This window comes from Scyliorhinus torazame, chromosome 6 (assembly GCF_047496885.1).
Source record: "Scyliorhinus torazame isolate Kashiwa2021f chromosome 6, sScyTor2.1, whole genome shotgun sequence".
NCBI lineage: Eukaryota > Metazoa > Chordata > Chondrichthyes > Carcharhiniformes > Scyliorhinidae > Scyliorhinus > Scyliorhinus torazame.
In genome coordinates, this window is record NC_092712.1 from 279,646,785 (window position 1) to 279,666,404 (window position 19,620).

Here is a 19,620-nt window from a genome sequence, read left to right on the forward strand (position 1 = left end):
CACCTGGGGAAATTCCAGCTTGTCCAGAAACCACCCCGTGTCCCCCTCCTCTCCTCTCGGGGCTGCCTCATAAAGTCCCTGATAGTACTCCCTAAATGCCTCATTTACCTTCCCTGGCTCTGACACTACATCCCCAGCTCCAGTCCGTATCTTCAATATTTCCTTGGGCGCAGCATGCGGCTCGCCTTCTCCCCATACTCATATTGCACCCCCCTTGCCCTCTGCAGTTGCCCTACCGCCCTCCCTGTTGTCAGCCTGTCAAATGGCCCCTGCAACTTTTTCCTCCTCGCCAATCCCTCCATGGTGGGCACCTCGAATATTCCCTGTCCATCTCCACTATCTCACTCACTAATCGGTCAGGTTCCTCCCTCCTTTCCCTATCCGCACGGGCCTTAAACAAAATAATTTCCCCCTGGACCACTGCCTTCAGTGCTTCCAAAATGACCACCGACACCTCCCCTTTCTGATTCAACTCCACGTGCTCATTAACCGCCGCCCACATCTTATCACAAAAACCTCCATCCGCCAACAACCCCGAGTCAAACCTCCACCCCGGCCTCTGCTCTCGTCCCGAAATCTCCAGCCAGTGGGGCGCATGGTCCAAGAGGCCTAAGCTTTTACTGGTGAATCAGCAGCCACCAAAGTCAGTGCCATTCTAAGCTAACCTCTCACCTCTAATCTCATGAACCAGCAATTCATTTACAAACTTCAAAGCCAAAACAGAACTGCCGGCACTATTTTTAATGCATTTTTCACAGTTTAGGGTCCAATAATAAAGGTGCAAATCTTCCAATAGCATCAGAACAGTTCCGGCTGAAGCTAATAACAGGAAAAAGTACATCCTTACCGGCCAGCATTATTTATTTAAGGCCAAGCTTTCGATTCAGCTGCTCCCTGAAGCTGCCATCACAGAAAACCAGGGAGGCCTCAGCACAGCGTGGGAGGGGCCCTTTTTTTTTAAACCACACTAGCTGCCATAATCTGGGATGTAAGAGTTTAAATGTCCCAAAGCTAGTGTTACATTTGGCATTTCTAGCTCTGCTTCACAACAGAAAATGTGATTTTCAGTATCTACAATAATTAAATTTCCAATGGCCAAGCATTTCTACATCAAATTACTTGCAAATCTTTAAATGAACACAGTGAGACTGAGAGAACAGCTCTTCGGTTTGAGATTGTCTGGAACCATCGACCTGAAAAACCTCACAGCCTCACCCCACTGGCAGTGTAAATCCCCCCCATACCCCTAGTAATGTCCGCCCTCTTCCCTCACCCCTACAGTGATCTCCTGTCTCCCTTACCCACCACAAATTTGAGTTGGGAGAAAGCGTATGGGAGGGTGTAGGCCATGTTCAGGCGGGTGGTCAGTACTGTCCAAGGTGAGCAACAGGGTGAGCACTAGGGGTGGGGTAAGTGCGAGGGAGTGGTGATAAGCACTGTGTCCGGGTGGGGGTGAGGGGGCTGAACGTTGTGGGTTCTGGAGTTCTTTGATCCTCCAACTGATTGAGTTTCGCTGGTTTTACACTGGTTATGAATTGCTCTTCAGTAAATCCGTGCAAAAACCAGGGTAAGCATAGAGCAACCAGCTCAACTCTGCATGGCTCTGGCCAGGCATGAGTCAATCCAAGCAGTGCAAAACAGGCAATGGGAAGTTTAAACTTCCTGCGCAAGTACCAGGGATGTGTGCACATCGGGACGACCAAGAGGTCACGTTATCTTCGGGGTACCTCCGGTCTCGGACTATCCGCAAACTGGAAGATGTGGGCCGACTGTTATTTTGAGTGAGCAATTTGTTCCCGTTCTCCCCTAAGTGGTCTTCTCATCATCTAACACAACCCCGTCCCTCTCCCATCACCCCACTCTTTGCGATGGCAGGAGTCAACCATTTTGTTTGAATTATCAGCAGATGCAGAGGTAGAGGTTTCGATAGGGCATTGGTGTCAACTAACTGATCATTCAATAGTAAACGCTGCATATGTGAAGCTGGATTTTCAGCAATGGCATCAATGAAAACAAAATACCTAGCCAGAATGAATATTGACCATGAATTGTGCATGTGCCTGTGGATGATAGTAGCAGCACGGTGGCACAGTGGTTAGCACTGTTGCCTCACGGCGCCGAGGTCCCAGGTTCGATCCCGACTCTGGGTCACTGTCCGTGTGGAGTTTGCACATTTTCCCCATGTTTGCCTGGGTTTCGGCCTCACAACCCAAAGATGTGCAGGGTAGGTGGATTGGCCACGTTAAATTGCCCCTGAATTGGAAAAAATGAATTGGGCAGCACGGTAGCACAAGTGGTTAGCACAGTGGCTTCATAGCGCCAGGGTCCCAAGTTCGATTCCCTGCTGGATCACTGTGCGGAGTCTGCACGGTCTCCCCGTATCTGCGTGGGTTTCCTCCGGGTGCTCCGGTTTCCTCCCACAGTCCAAAGACGTGCAGGTTAAGTGGATTGGCCATGATAAATTGCCCTTAGTGACCAAAAAGGTTAGGAGGGGTTACGGGGTTACGGGGATAGGGTGGAAGTGAGGGCCTAAATGGGTCGGTGCAGACTCGATGGGCCAACTGGCCTCCTTCTGCACTGTATGTTCTTTGTTTCTATGTTTCTACTGTAAATTTATATTTTAAAAAATGTAATGATATCTCCACATCTGGTCAGAATTGTAGCTCAACGCTAGTAACAAGTTTCATATTCAGTAAAACAATAATACCTAGGTTTCATTGTGTAACTAACTTTTGCGACAGGGGGTCCATAAAACTTCGACAACAAAGGAGGGAATGCGGGGAGCTCAAAGGCAAAGAAGGTTGAGAATCCCTGACCTCGGATTTGTCAGTATTATGTTCTCAGCATCTTATCACTCCAACATTGAGCATATTGAATGATTCCAGCATTTCCAGAGGAGATGGTGGCGTAGTGGTAATGTCACTGGACCAGTAATCCAGAGGCGCAGGCGAATGGACTTCGGACCCGAGTTCCCAGTTGGTGGAAATTCAATTCAATTCCGAAAATCCGGAATATAAAAGCTAGTCATGTTAATGGTGACCACGAAACTATCATCGATTGTTGCAAAAGCCCACCTGGTTCACTTATGCCCTTTAAGGATGGAAACTTGCAGTCCTTATGCGGTCTGGCCTGCACACATCTCCAGATCCACAGCAATGTGGTTGACTTTTAAATGCCCCCCAAAATGGCTGAGCAAGCCACTCAGTTCACGGGCAATTAGGGACGGACAACAAATGTTAGCCTTGCCAACGCACCCACATCCCATGAAAGAATAAGTTTAACTCCGTGCCAGCAGGTTAGCATGAAAGTTAGTGGGGGTAAAATTTTTAGAACCTTTTCTTGTCCCCTTCACTCCGAGCTGTACAAAATTGGTTTGATTAGTCCATGGCCTTTGACACCTTAACAGTAACAGTTGACCAAATATTAGCATCTATGGACCAAAAGAGATTTCCACATTTCATGTGCTCTCTGTCAAAAGAATACACCTCTATTGCACAGAAACTAACCCCGCCACCCCCATTCTGTGCACACAAAATTGAAAACGGAAACTAATTAATAGCAAGAATCAAGTAATCTCAAGATGAAGCTACATGTGTAACAATTGTTCCAAAAATATTCAGGAATTGGTAAAGTATTTTCACAGCTGTGTTGTGTAGCTCTTGTCCCACGGGAGGTCCAGGTCAAGTTTAGGTGGCTAAGATATGAGGGCTCACCTTTCCAGACATTCTCGCAGTTCCATTGTAGTTTCAACACTGGCATCAAGGAGCCACAATGACAAAGCGTTCTCCCTCCCACCTGTAAGGGATTGCTCCCGTCCACATTCTGTGGTGGTAGAAGCTCCTCCAACAGCATTTCAGGACTCCAAGTAAACAGACAAATTACCTAGACCACAGCCTGGGTAGTAATGAATCAGATTGGTAATAATTTTCTATTTGTGTTGAGCATTAATTGTAAACTAATTGCATTTAATTGCAGACAGGTGGCAGGCATTGACACGTGTTCCTATAAATAGTCACAGACTGAGACTGTGTCTACCGGGTTAGATGCCTGCCTGTAACGTGCAATCCTAAACAGAAGCTTATTGAAGTGTATGAAGATTGGCTCCAGTTCTACCTTTCACCTACTGGCTTTCTGGAATATAACACATGGTACTTATTAACATCTGGTCATAGAATTTACAGTGCAGAAGGAGGCCATTCGGCCCATCGAGTCGGCACAGGCTCTTGGAAAGAGCACCCTACCCAAGGTCAACATCTCCACCCTATCCCCACAACCCAGCAACCCCACCCAACACTAAGGGCAATTTTGGACACTAAGGGCAATTTATCACGGCCAATCCACCTAACCTGCACATCTTTGGACTGTGGGAGCACCCGGAGGAAACCCACACACACACGGGGAGGACGTGCAGACTCCGCACAGACAATGACCCAAGCCGGAATCGAACCTGGGACCCTGGAGCTGTGAAGCAATTGTGCTATCCACAATGCTACCGTGCTGCCACTGGCGCTTGAGATACCATGTCAGCGCTGATTAATGTTAGGGCCAACAATGGGAAACTGCAGACCATAAACCTCTACGATACTAACTAGGGCCACAGTATTACTAGCACTAATCTGGTAAACAGCGGCATTAACCCGTCCTGGCATTGGCTGCCTTCGGAATGCCACAATGTTGATTATGGGCTGCATTAAGCTAACCAGGATACGATTGGCTCCACACTCTCTCCAGAGAGTTACACCTAAAGGTGCTACCTTACACCAGAGACAGGGTTACAACGCAGGGGTTGATACTGTGACCTACACTCCCACTTCCAGAGTGGTTTCCCGTTGTAAGTGAGAAACGAGTACATTTTCCCTGCAATACAAATGAGGCAGTTGCAACTTTCATTTAAGCACAAAGCACTTCAGCACTTCCTTCACGACCAGTCTCCAGCCCCAACCCACCTCCACTACCAAAACAGCAGGCAGCACTGTGTCCTCGGCCCGTTCAGCAAAGATCTAACACATTTGATCATTCTTTAAAAGTCAGATTTTTTATATAAATGACATTTTCAAAAAAAAAGTTAAAAGCTTTTGAATTTTCCTTCCTCTGGAGGTGTCAACATTGTCTTACACGTGGTTAGAATCCCATTTGGTGAAGGTTATTTAAAACACAACTACCACCATTAATAGTCTGTGGGTTTAACCACTTGGGGCGAAAGGAATTGTTGATGCTACAATCACTGACTGACTGCTCCGACAAGACTCAGGTAATCTGTAACTAAATCTTTGTAGCAAAAGCATTTCAGCAGCTGCTGCCCGCTGGAAAAAGAACACCAGGTGTACCCAGTCATGTGGTGATTATGCTACTGGAATAATAATCCAGAGAGCAGGAGTTCAAATCCACCCAATGTGGCTGAATGATTTAAATGTTCTGATGAAAGACCACCAACCTAAAATATTAAGCCATTTGTCTCTCTTCGCAGACGTTACCAGGTCTGCCTAGTGTTATGGGCCGGGGTTTAGAGCATCCCAAAGTGTATCATGGAGTTCATCTGACCCACAACTTTTAATAGATTGTGGTATGGGGAGCACACGGCCCACTCTACAGGTGTGGTACAGCAGAAATGGAAAAGTATTTTTTTAAAGCAAAACAATGTTTATTCTATGAACTCAAGCTAACCTTTTTAAAACATACAGTGAACATCTTAGCAACCATTAATTCAAATACAACCCCCGAAGAATACAACACTAAGTAATTCCTAAGCTGTCCTTTTAACATCCAGAAGACTTTTTAAAAAAAACTTTCAGCAGAAGCACATCAGGTTAAAGTCACTACTAAGAGCAGTTATTAGTTCTAAATCACCAAAGGATCGATTTACATTCTTTACATGGCAGAGAGAGACTCTAATACACCTTCTGGCTGTGACTGCAGCTATGCAGCTCTGAAAACGAAGCTAAAACAAACCCTGCAGCAAACAGCCTAAAACGAAAGTAAAAAGCTGACAGACAACCCAGCTCCACACACACTCTGACATCACTACAGTAATAAACACCTATTTCTTAAAGGTACTCTCACTACAGATACTTATATACACACCCATTTCTTAAAGGTACTCTCACATGACACTAGTATTGGATTCCGACAGTGAAGGAGGCCATTCAGTCCATCGAGTCTGCACCGACCCTCTGTAAGAGCACCCTACCTACGCCGATTGCCTTGCTCTATTCCTGTATCCACATAACCCCACCGAACCTGCACATCTTTGGACACTAAGGGGCAATTTAGCATGGCCGATCCACCTAACCTGCACATCTTTGGACACTAAGGGGCAATTTAGCATGGTCGATCCACCTAACCTGCACATCTTTGGACTCTGGGACGAAAACGGAGCACCCGGAGGAAACCCACGCAGACACGGGGAGAATACAGTCACCCAAGGCCAGAATTGAACCTGGGTTCCTGGCACTGTGATGCAGCAGTTCTAACCACTAAGCCACCGTGCCGCCTGTATTTCCAGCAATTTCTTCCCCCGCAACCCCCCTGCCGATTTCCAGCAACTGCGATATTCTGTTGTTGTGTCAAGTATCAATTCAGTTTCCAGAGTTTTAAAATGCTTTCAAACGCTCAACACAAAGCAAAATACTTCAGAATCTGGAAATCAGAAATAAAAGGTTGTCAGGTTGTCTTAAAAATTTCGACTGGTAGGAAATCTGTGCCCTTATCCAGTTTGGCCTATATCTGATTCTAGACCACATCAATGTGGGTGATTCTTCACCATCCTCTTCAGTGGTTGAGCAACTGTGTCAAGGCGACTAGGAATGGCAAATAAATGCTGATCTTGCGGCGGATTGGAAATTAGCAAATGTGACACCACTGTTTAAAAAAGGAGGTAGGCAGAAAGCGGGTAATTATAGGCCAGTGAGCTTAACTTCGGTAGTAGGGAAGATGCTGGAATCTATCATCAAGGAAGAAATAGCGAGGCATCAGGATGGAAATTGTCCCATTGGGCAGACGCAGCATGGGTTCATAAAGGGCAGGTCATGCATAACTAATTTTGTGGAATTTTTTGAGGACATTAAGAGTGCGGTAGATAACAGGGAGCCAATGGATGTGGTATATTTGGATTTCCAGAAAGCCTTTCACAAGGTGCCACACAAAAGGTTGCTGCATAAGTAAAGATGCATGGCATTAAGGGGAAAGTAGTAGCATGGATAGAGGATTGGTTAATTAATAGAAAGCAAAGAGTGGGGATTAATGGGTGTTTCTCTGGTTGGCAATCAGTATCCAGTGGTGTCCCTCAGGGATCAGTGTTGGGCCCACAATTGTTCACAATTTACATAGATGATTTGTTGTTGGGGACCAAGGGCAATGTGTCCAAGTTTGCAGACGACACTAAGATGAGGGGTAAAGCAAAAAGTGCAGAGGATACTGGAAGTCTGCAGAGGGATTTGGATAGGCTAAGTGAATGGGCTAGGGTCTGGCAGATGGAATACAATGTTGACAAATAAGAGGTTATCCATTTTGGTAGGAATAACGGCAAAAGGGATTATTATTTAAATGATAAAATATTAAAACATGCTGCTGTGCAGAGAGACCTGGGTGTGCTAGTGCATGAGTCGCAAAAAGTTGGTTTACAGGTGCAACAGGTGATTAAGAAGGTGAATGGAATTTTGTCCTTCATTGCTAGAGGGATGGAGTTTAAGACTAGGGAGGTTATGCTGCAATTGTATAAGGTGTTAGTGAGGCCACATCTGGAGTATTGTGTTCAGTTTTGGTCTCCTTACTTGAGAAAGGACGTACTGGCACTGGAGGGTGTGCAGAGGAGATTCACTAGATTAATCCCAGAGCTGAAGGGGTTGGATTACGAGGAGAGGTTGAGTAGACTGGGACTGTACTCGTTGGAATTTAGAAGGATGAGGGGGTATGTTATAGAAACATATAAAATTATGAAGGGAATAGATAGGATAGATGCGGGCAGGTTGTTTCCACTGGCGGGTGAAAGCAGAACTAGGGGGCATAGCCTCAAAATAAGGGGAAGTAGATTTAGGACTGAGTTTAAGAGGAACTTCTTCACCCAAAGGGTTGAGAATCTATGGAATTCCTTGCCCAGTGAAGCAGTCGAGGCTCCTTCATTAAATGTTGTTAAGATAAAGATAGATAGTTTTTTGAAGAATAAAGTGATTAAGGGTCGGGCCGTAAAGTGGAGCTGAGTCCACAAAAGATCAGCCATGATCTCATTGAATGGCGGAGCAGGCTCGAGGGGCCAGATGGACTACTCCTGCTCCTAGTTCTTATGTTCTTGCCAGAGGCACACAAGAAATTTAAAACCATTCAGACTGCAAAACTAAAATTGCAAAACTGATGTCCAACTGTTTTCTAAATTGCCTCCCTGTGATTTGCTAACTTAACTCCCAGGGCAACTTCTGAGAGGTAACTCCTCCCACCTCTCCCCATCCCAACTCTGGCTCTCTGATCATCATGATGATAATAAACCTTTATGTATCCTCTGAACTTTGTTCTTCCCACCTATATGCTTATTTGAATTATACCTCAAAACAACGCTACGGTATGTAAATACTTACTCAGATCCACTTTCCACCATCTGAGTTAGGAGGGAGATACCATCGAGGTTAATGAACTCCTGAGCAAAGGTGATGTCGCGGGAATGTTTAGCCAAGTCTTTCAGTGCTTCTAACCGGGCATCCATGCTGGACGACTGAATCCTCTCATGCAGCCCCTGTGCAGTTTGAGCCTAGATAAAAAAACACATGCCAAAAAGAACATGCCAGAAAATGTACTCAGAACAAAAAGACAATTTCTTTCCTCATCTCCCGAGTGAACTGGACATGAAATGGGGCATGGAAACCATGGGAATTGACAGCCTCCCAGTACCAAACCCAAAGAATCATTATTCATGCCTGAACCAGAGAGAACTGGAAGCTTATTCAAACAGCAAGCCAAAATCCATCTCGACTTAACCAAAGGGTCATACTTTTTTTTTTTAAATTCATTTACGGGATGTGGGCAGCATTTATTTATTATTTATTTTTAATTCATTTACAGGATATGGGTGTCATTGGTTCGGCCAGCCCCTAGTTGCCCTTCAGAAGGTGGTGGTGAGCTGCCTTCTTGAACCACTGCAGTCCTTGTGGTGTAGGTACACCCACCGTGCTGTTGGGGAGGGAGTTCCAGGATGTTGCCCCAGCGACAGTGAAGGAACGGCGATATATTTCCACGGGTGTTGAATGGCTTGGAGAGGAACCTCCAGGTGGTGGGGTTCCCAGGTATCTGCTGCTCTGCCCTTCTCGATGGTAGCGGTTGTGGGTTTGGAAGGTACTGTCTGAGGAACCTTGGCGAGTTACTGCAGTGCATTTTGTTGATGGTGCACACGGCTGTCACTGTTCGTCGGTGGTGGAGGGTTTGAACAGTTGGTAACGGGGAATGGAAGACCGAGTTGATATTTCCCCACTACCTGCCATGGACACTGACTGGCCAATTAAGGACATGGATAGGCATGGGAAATGGCCAATGTCTCTCACACAACTACTCCCCCCAAAACCATCCACCTCAGTGTGACCATGGGTCAGCAGTTAGTGTTCTCGCCTCAAGAGTCAGAAGTTTGTGGTCAAGGCCCACTTCAGAGACTTCAGCACAAAATGTAGGCTGACGCTTCCGGTGCAATTCTGGGGAAATGCAGCTTGATCAGAAGCATTGACGTTTAGGGAAGACCTTAAACCAAGGCTCCAGCCAACTTTGCAGGTGGACGTAAAAGATCTGACGGCACAAGCTCTTCACATGTCCTGGTCAATATTTATCTTCAACCAACGTCACTAGAAACAGATATTATTTGGCATTGATCTCATTTTCAGATTGTGCGGGCTAGAGTAACAAAATGATTAATCACCTGTGACCTCAATTCAAAAGTTGGCAAGTGCTATCTGATAGCCAGATGCATTATGTAAATCTAAACTCTTTCTTTCAGCCAACTTGGCACAGACTTGGATCTTACATAAACCATGTGGTGTATTAAAAGTTGCTATTTCAGTGAAAGTTGACCGATAATTTCCCCAAATTCTGGTTCAGCCTTGGGGAGAAAATGACTGGGCTTTCCCTTTATAAAAGTTTTGTTCTTGAATCTTTTTTTTTCAAAAAGGTGACCCTTCGAACATGGCAGACTGAAAAGTTTCTAATAAGACAATTACTACTGTCCCCTCCCCATTTAAGTTCTCATTGTTCCTAAATCCAACTCATCGTCAGATGAAGAACAACTTGCATTTGTATAGCGCCTTCCCTAATCATCCCAAAACTCTTCTCAGAAAACAAAGTACTTTTGTTGCACAATTACAGTTGTAATGAGCTAAACAGGGCTAGCCAATTGATGCATGGCAAGATCCCACAGATAATAATGTGATAATAGCTACTGTTTTTAGTGATGTTGTATAAAATTACATATGGGGCTGGATTCTCTGGTTGCCGACACCGAAATCGCGTTCGGCAATCGGCCGAAGAATCCAAGTTTACGACAGAATCGAGGGCGGCGCAGCTTTCGCGATGCTCCGCCTCCTCCAAAGCGGCGTACGCCGCACCACGTATCGACGGCCTCAGGACATTGCCTGTGGCCCGGTCGGCTGAGTTCCCTATGGCGTGATTCTCTCATGGTCTCATCCGCCGGGAACTCAGCGTGGCGGCTGCGGACTCAGTGCAGATCCGCCACAAGTGGGGGAGGACCGATCCGCAGGCAGGGGGACATTATTCGGGGCTGAGGGCACTGTGGGGGGGGGGGGGGGGGGGGGCCGGGCGGGCGAGCCGGCCAAAGTGGGTGCACTATTTCAACGTCCGGGTCCACGAGCGGCCGCTGCCATGTGGCACGGCGCGGCCGTTGCGGCACACCACCTTGCGCATGCGCAGCCACGGACCCGGCAATTCTCCGGGGCATATCGGCAGCTAGAGCTCGGTGCTCTACGCTGCCAGCATGCTAGCCCCCGGCCAAACAGAGGACCGGTGGCCATTTTGTCTGTCGTAAAACGTCACCGTTCCCACGCCGGCCCCAGAATCGGAGAATCCAGCCCCATGGGCTGGGGAGCTGAGGATAATTCCCTACTCTTGTTTGAAATAGTGCAGCGGGATCTTGAGGGGACAGGTGGGGCCCCATTTAATGCCTCACGTAAAAGCCGGCACCTCTGACAGTGCAGCACTCCCTCAGTCCTGCACTGGAATGTCAACCTATACTGTTTGCTCAAGCCTCTGGAACAGGACTTGAACTCACAACCTTCAAACTCAAGGATGAGGATTCTACCTGCTGAACTACATATGCCTCTATCACAAGGCATTGACTGCCTGCAGCACCAGCATCGCAAAGACTACTGTTCATAATGCAGAGTACCAATAGCTTTTATCACCAAATGTAAACTTACATCAAAATAAACAACTCAGGTTATCAAGAAGTGTGAACGCCACAAACTACTTACTGGAGATGCCGCCAATCGAAGGATTGCCCCATTTTTTATTTCATTCCGGTTCTGGAGGGAGGGAAATTCAAATAGTTATATAGAGTTTAGTTTACCTCATAAGTAACTCACTCGTTAAATGTTCAATTTATTTACTTCCCTGCCTGCCAGTTTGTCATTAGCAAATGGTCCTTTCTCGATCACAAGCAAAATGGATCCAAAAAAACCCAAACCAATCCAGGGATCGCGCTGATGAATCCTCCATGGAGGTCACCACAGAAACCCTTTGCAAATTGCAAAATGCCAGCTCACCAACCACCGTGAAATATCACCGTGACACCAGCTATCAACAGGAGGCCACAAACCAAATGCTGGACCTATAATACCCAAAGTCCCCCACGATTGGAGGTTTTGCTCACCTCATTTCTGGATCTGGTAGATTAATTGGTAGAGACCGACTGCCAATGATTGGTCGACAATTCCATTATTGTTGTACTGTGTCACTACCAGTTTTAGAAGAATGGTCACATGTGGAAAACCTTTTTGTTTTTACACAGTGTGGGCCAGGATTAGATTACATTGCCTGATAGGATGTTGGAAGCAGGTTCAATTGTGGCTTTCAAAAAGAGAATTGGAAAAGAACCTGAAACCAGGTCGACTGGGAAAGGGCAAGCTTGAGGGATTAGTTGAGATCCTCTTGCAGAGAGCTGGCATGGACAATATGGGCCAAATGACCTCCTCCTATGATCTAACCATCCTGTTTCTATAATTCCAGGGTCAACTAAATTGTATTTTTCCTTTCCGTCAATACCTATGCTCCTGAATTGGATACCTAGCTGTCTCATGCCAATTTCGCACTATTCGGAGAAGTGCTTACAGTCCATAGTCCGGTGCATTAGCACACCACAGCTGTGCTGTGTCATGGCAACTATTTGTAGAAACGGTTCACGTTGTCACAAGAATTGTTACAGCACTGGATGGGGCCATTCAGACCTTGGTATCTGTGCCACTTCTCCGAAAGAGCAATTCACCTAGTGTCATTCCCTCGTCTTCTCCCCAAAATGGCACACATTCTTCCTTTTCACAGTTCAGCACTGTTGCTTCACAGCGCCACGGACCTGGGTTCGATTCCCGGCTTGGGTCACTGGCTGTGCGGGGTCTGCACATCCTCCCCGTGTCTGCGTGGGCTTCCTCCGTGTTTACCCCCACAGATCAAAGATGTGCGGGTTAGGTGGATTGGCCACGCTAAATTGCCCCGCTGTGTCCAAAGGTTAGGTGGAGTTACTGGGATATGGGGTGGTTGTGGGCTTAAGTAGGGTGCTCTTTCAAGGGCATGTGTAGACTCGATAGCCCGAATGGCCTCCTTCTGCACTGTAAATTCTATGAAATTCTATTCCATGAAATAATCAAATTCCCTCTTAAACGCCTCGACTGAAATTGCCTGCATCACACCTTCAGTCAGCACTTTCCAGATCTTAACCAGTCACTGCATGAAAGGGTTTCTCCTCAAATCTCCGTCGCTAACTAGTCGTGTGCTGCCAAGATTACTCAAGATTAGGAACAGCCCAGCTTAATTGATAACTAGAATCAACTGGCATTGGAGCAACATCAATCTGTGCTTCAATCGCATCAAACCGTGATACTGTGCTAATTAACGGTGTCTCACATAGAAGAATACAATAATCAACCATTGTAGAAACACCATTTTTTCTATTCTTATTAAAGAGGTGTAGTGGAGCAAATACGAGAGCAGGAAGCTCAGTCTACGGTCAAACAGGAGACCAGATTGCAAACGTTCTGGTTCAGCTCCAGTCAGTGGAGTGTTTGGGGGCAGTGGTAGATGGAATATGGATTCAGTGGTTATGGAACAGACTTCAGTACTGGTTGCAACGGTCCCACCACAAAGACCTCCCCTTACAGGCCATAACTTCCTACTAGCAGAAGAAAGTGATGGCCTACTGGAATTACAAGAGTTTAAAGTGTGCTTGGCTGCTCTGGAAAACACCACTGAAACCGCTGGCTGGAGTGAGGAATTGAACTAAAAGAAAAGAGCATTAGACTGGGATGACCAGTTAGAATAGTGCATTATGGACATTAATTCGGGTTGCAGGGAGCGAACAAAGAGATTGGACAAAGCATGGCGAGAGGGGGATGGGTAGCTATTAGGACCAGTTCTTTGCACAAAGGATACTGCAAAGGATGCTGGGAGAAAGAGGCCCAAGGCGAGGAATGTGTAATGGGCCTATCAGGATCAGTGGTTGTGGAGGTCAGGTTACATGGCCAGGTCAAGGAATGTGGGAAAAGGGCCTATAAGAATCTTGTATTTGTCACCGTTACCTTATTTGGTCGTGTTTGAAACTTGATTCTATGTTCATGTGTATAAGATGCGATGTGCTTTGTTTTGACTCACTTGCTCTGGGGATCTCAGGAACAGTGTTGGTCCTGCTGTTATCAGAGTGAGTCTGGCTTGCAAGCTATTTGAAATAAAATAAAACAATATCTACATATCCAAACTCAGCCTTTTGATTGAGACCAGACTGGACAGAAATAACTCAATTTCATCAGGAGCTGATGGAGACCTGCAGTGAAGAGTCCAGAAAGGCCATGGTGCAGTGCAACACCAGCAGCTCAGAGGAGCCACGTACCCTTTCTCAATGCATTGGCTGCCATAAGGCAGTGAAGGGGCAGGGTGCCAAATTTATAGGGCCCAACGAACCTGACAAGCTAATGGATGTAACCTGACTGGTCAGGAGGGTTTTGTCAGAACTTTGGGGGTGAGTCAGACTTTGGGGAGGGGAGCGAGTCAGACTTTGTGGGGAGGTGAGTCAGTCTTTGGTAGTGGTGGAGGGGTCTCTCTCTGCAGCACTCAGTCTGGGTGATTATAGTAGCTATACTGAAACTAGAAGTGCTTTTATTCCTTCTAACTCTTTCGAAGTAACTAGTGTTGTAAAACCTGCAGAACCATCGTAAGCCAGCGATTTGAGTCGCTTTGTCAGATTGCGCCCAGTGTCCTGGGGAAATTAGCGCTTCTGGGTAATTGCCGTACAAACCCTTATCTGGGACGTTTCAAGAGGAATTCCCCAGGGGACAGGGGACCAAGATTGCAAACAGTCTGGTTCAGCTCAAGTCAGGGGAGGGTTTGGGGGCAGCGGTGGGTGGAATATGGATTCAGTACTGGCTTCAAACGTCACAATTATCAACCAGGTGAGATGCTGGGGAGCCACGAAGTTACGGGACAATGGGTATCTAAAACCATCTTACATCAGTCGCATACATTTGTTCCAGGTGAAATAAAGAATACATGTCACTAAAAGGGAAATAGTTGAATTAGCACAACAATGATTAAGCAGTTATCATGACTCAGTCTAAACATTTTACTTTGAAGTTGAAACAAATAAAAAATACAAAACATTTATGCAGATATGGACATGAAGATTAGACTCTTAAAATGTACATAAGTGCAAGTAACAATACATGTGTAAAGTGCAATTCACACCACCAGATGGCAAACTTTAATCTTTAGATGATGAACGGATTATGCTGCGTCATAGAGAATGAATAAAAAACAAACAAAACTCCCATTAGATGCACAATAAGTTACCTTACAATCTTTTAATTTCATGATAGAAATATTAAAAGAACTGGTTCATCCAACCTCCCACTCAAAGCCAATGCCTCAAACTAAACCAAATTGCTTATACCTTTAGCATCCTTTTGTAACCCTAGACTCCGATTCACACCCTGTTTCCTGCCCTCACAAATACCACTTTTGCAACAACCCTTTGTCGCCTTCGGACTCTCGACACTAAGATCACTTCACCAAACACCAGCCTCGCCCCACGAAGACACTTGTGTCCCACTCATCCTTCACCCTTCCTCTTGATGTCCCACAGCAGACCCCGCCGCCCAAAACAATCAACTGAAAATCCCGGTCCTCCATTTCAAATTTCTCCTTGGCCTCTTCCTTTTTTAAAATAAATTTAGAGTACCCAATTATTTGTTTTCCAATGAAGGGACAATTTAGCGTGCCCAATTCACGTACCCTGCACATCTTTGGGTTGTGGGGGTGAGACCCATGCAGACACAGGGAGAATGTGCAAACTCCATACGGACAGTGACCCGGGGCCGGGATCGAACCTGGGTCCTCAGCGCCATGAGGCAGCAATGCTAACCACTGCGCCACCGTGCCGCATTCCGTGGTCTCTTCCCAATTCAACGTCTACAATCTCTCCAGGTCCTTCATCCCATTTCATTGTGAATTCTCTGTTCCCCCGACTCTGGTCTTTTGGGCAACTCAAATTCCCTTTGCCCCTAAAATGAAGGTAATGCCTGTCAGTTCCAGCAGAATTTCCTTCCAAACCTCCCCATGGCTCACATCTCCTTCAGAAATCTCCTCATTAAAAATCTCTATGCCCAAGCTTCGTGACATCCCCTTCTACCCTCTGCTCCTGGCTCTGCTGAAAGTACTCTCCAAGTGAAGGAGGTTATTATTTATCAAAAAGATAGCGACAAAATTATGTTAAATGACAAACATAATCCTTCATGAACAGGGACGGGAAAACAGATATTTCTCTGGAAATGAAAACTTTTGTAGATAAAAGAGGATACAAATGCAAGATGGTCAAAGAGTGACGGAGACAAGTGGAACTCACTCCTGCAAGGAGGCCTCGAGGTAAACAGCATTGACCCATTTACGGGAAGCTGAATAAACACAAGGGAGAAATGAACAGAACGATACGGAGTTGGGGTTAGGTGAAGTTATCTAGCAGGGGGGTCTATGGAGAGAATTAACACTGGCATAGACCGGGTGGACTGAGTAGGGTGGTTCGATGCTGTAAATTGGATAGTATTCTGTAATTGCTATCTGCAATGCCTCAGTTTTATTGAATGTTTTGGGAATGACATCATGGCGGAACCACTTAATTGGGACACCACACAATCCATGTGTTTTGTTTTAAATCTTGAGCTTCTGAACAATATCGCTTCCCTATTTCACATTTCTGCGTGTGAACAGTTATTTTCCTAACGCTCTTCGTAAATTGATATTTTCAGTACATTTCCTGAAGTTCCCCTTTTCACCACCGGAGAGCAGTCTTCGGCCAGATATACCTTCAGTGTAAAAAATGCACCCAGAAGTGGATTCTCACTATAAAATTACGGATTTGATAGAGCTGGTCAAAATCATGAGGGGGCTGGGCAGAGTCGATGGAAAGAAAGCGTTCCCTCTCATAAAAAGATGAAGGATGAGAGTGCACAAATTTAAAGTAATTAAAGTAAAAGCGAGGGGGCAACTTTTTCACACAGCGAATGGTTTATGTCTGGAATCCACTGCCTGGAAATATGGTGAGGCAGGTTCAAGAAGGAATTAGGTTACTACTTGAATAGAAACAATGTACAGGGGAATGGCACTAAGTTGTTTGGAGAGCCGGTGCAGACACGATGGGCCAAATGTCCTCCTTCTCTGCTGTAACCATTCCATGATTCTAATCTTCAATGAGTAATTATGAGAGATAATCTTTAATTCCCAGAGCGATCAACACAAATTGAAGGTAAACTCAACAGATAAATAACTCACCAGTTCCTCGTCAAGTCAGCAATTTGCATTTACACAACTGGCCCTCTAATGCAATAAAATATCCCAATGTGTTTCACCGACAACCAGGGAGTGGAGACACAAACAGAACAAGGTAACTTTTAAAAAGAGGCTTTTCAGGGCAGCGGGAGAGAAAGAGTGAGGAGTTGCAGAGAATGGGCCAGAGGCAGATGAAGGCTGGAGCAGAGAGGAAATAGTAGGACCAGCAAGAGGACCAAGGAATCATACTGGGACCTAACAAGCCTCTTTACACACGAGTCCTCAAGTACAAAATTCTAGGAAACACATGAACCTTTTGATGCTACCAAGAAAAATCCCAGTATCTGGATTCCTGCCCAACATGGGAGCAGTTGATGATGGGCCAGATGGTACTGCTGTTGGTGAGGGTGAGAAAGAGGTCCGAGTTAGATCGCCCATGTGCTCACTCACCTCTACTGGCCCCAGACCAGCAGCAACAATAACATTTTAGGTTCCTCATCCTTGCTTTCAAATCCCTCAATGGCTTCACCCTTCCCGACTTCTGTAGCCTTCACCAGGCCCTACGATTCTTCTAAGGTCTCTGCATTCCTCCAGTTCTGGCCTTATGGTGCGCAAGTTTTTCAGTGGCTCAGCTGAATCAGGGATTTCTGGGTTCATGTCCTACCCCAGGACCTGAGCACGAAAATCAAAGCTGAGATCGAAGGAGTGCTGAGCTGCAGAGGTGCTAGAATTTTGGATGAGAAAACGAGGCCCTGTCTGCCCTCTCATGAGTATGTAAAAGGTCCAATGGTATCATTTTGAAGAGCAAGGGGCCCTGGTATCCTGATCAATATTTATTCCTCAACAACTAACATCACAAAAACAGATTAACTGGTGGTTAATACACTGTTGTTTGTGGGAGCTTGCTGTGCACATATTGACTGTCATGATTCCTACATTACAATAGTGACTTAATTGGCTATAAAGAGTGTTGAGCTGTCTGTGGCTTCAAAAGTCATCAGATAAATGGAATCTTTCTTTTGAACGCCCACCCAATTTCTATCACCCCATCACCAGCGGGTATGCCTTCAGCTGCCTTTTCCCCAAAGTCTGAAATTCCCTCCCTAATAATCTCGGCTACCCCTTTCCCCTTTTAAGGGGATCCTTAAAATCTACCGCTTTGTCCAAGCTTTTAGTCATTTAATTTGGAGGGCCTCAATGCTGACAAATCTCCTAGACCTGATGGCCTAATGCTTCGGTTTTAAGAGGCAGCTACAGAGTTAGTGGGATGCATTGGTTTTGATCTTCCAGAATTCCCTAGATCCTAGAACAATCTCAATGAATTGGAAAGCAGCAAATGTACACCAACCATCTATGAAAGGAGTGGGGGAGAAAACAAGGGTCTGGAGGTTATTAGCTTGACATCAGCAGTCATGAAAATGCTAGCATCTATTATTAGGGGCATAGACACAGGACACTTAGAAAATCATTATAGGTTTAGGCAGACCTTTGAAAGGAAATTGTGTTTGGCAAATCTTCTGAAGTTCTATCTAGCCGGCTCGATAAGGTGGGGCAAGGGGAAAATCATTGGACGTACCTATGCATTTTTGAAAAAGCATCATAAGGTGCCACACAAGAGGTTATTACACAACATTAAGGCTCAGGGGATTGGGTAATATATTAGTATGAATTGAGGATTGGTCAACAGACAGAAAATAGGAATAAAGTGGTCCTTTTCTGATTGGCAGGTTTTAATTAGTGGGGTACAACAAGGATCAGTACTTGGGCCTCAGCTATTTACAATTTGTATCAATTGCTTAGATGAGGGAAGCAAGAGTAACAAATCCAAGTTTGCTGATGATACAGAGTTAAATGTGAAGAGGATGCAAAGAGGCTGCAAACATTTATAGACAAGTGAAGTGAGTGGGCAAAGGCAAGGCAGCTGAAATATAATGTGGGGAAGTATGAATCATCCATCCACTAGCGTAGCAAAAATAGAAATTAATAGTATTTCTTAAATTGAGAGAGATTGGGATATGTTGATGTTCAGAGGAACAATGGGTGTCCTTGTGCATGAATCACAAAATGTTAACACAAAGGTACAGAAAGTAATTAGGAAAGTAAATGCTTTTTGGCCTTTTTTTTTTTTAAACAAAGTAATTGGAGTACACAAGTAATCTCCCTCTGTGTACCCGAACAGGCGCCGGAGTGTGGCGACTAGGGGATTGTCACAGTACCTTCATTGCAGTGTTAATATGACAATAATGAAGATTATTATTAAACAGCCTTACTACAGTTAAATAGACCATGGTGAGATCACAGCCAGAGTATTATGCACAGTTTTCATTTCCTTACCAAAGGAAGGACACTTGCCTCATGTTCTGTCTTGGTATGGCAGCGCAGTGCCAAATAGTTGCTCCTGTGGCGTTCTTTGAGATATTTTACTATGTTATCAATGTTGTGCAAGTGCAACTTGTTCTTCACAGTGTAGAAAATGGAGGGAAGTGAACCAGTCCTATCCAATTGTGGCAACAAAAAGTCACTGACAGCGGTAAACAGCCAAACCAGGGGTCAGTGAAGGACAAATTTGTAAATGCGCAATAAATGGATGAGTCATCAAGGCAGCGAAAGAACAAA

The 19,620-nt window shown here is 45.4% G+C and overlaps 1 protein-coding gene across 3 annotated transcripts in view; it reads right to left on the reverse strand.

Annotated features, from left to right (window-relative positions):
• elmo1 (engulfment and cell motility 1 (ced-12 homolog, C. elegans)) overlaps nt 1-19,620 on the reverse strand; it is a 370,865-nt gene that overhangs the window by 259,923 nt on the left and 91,322 nt on the right. For all 3 annotated transcript variants that reach the window (XM_072509748.1, XM_072509746.1, XM_072509747.1), the window contains exons 5-6: nt 11,454-11,504; nt 8,568-8,737 (exon numbers count right to left, since the gene is read on the reverse strand). In XM_072509748.1, coding sequence (XP_072365849.1) covers nt 8,568-8,737; nt 11,454-11,504 — 221 coding nt within the window. The remainder of the gene's footprint in view (nt 1-8,567; nt 8,738-11,453; nt 11,505-19,620) is intronic.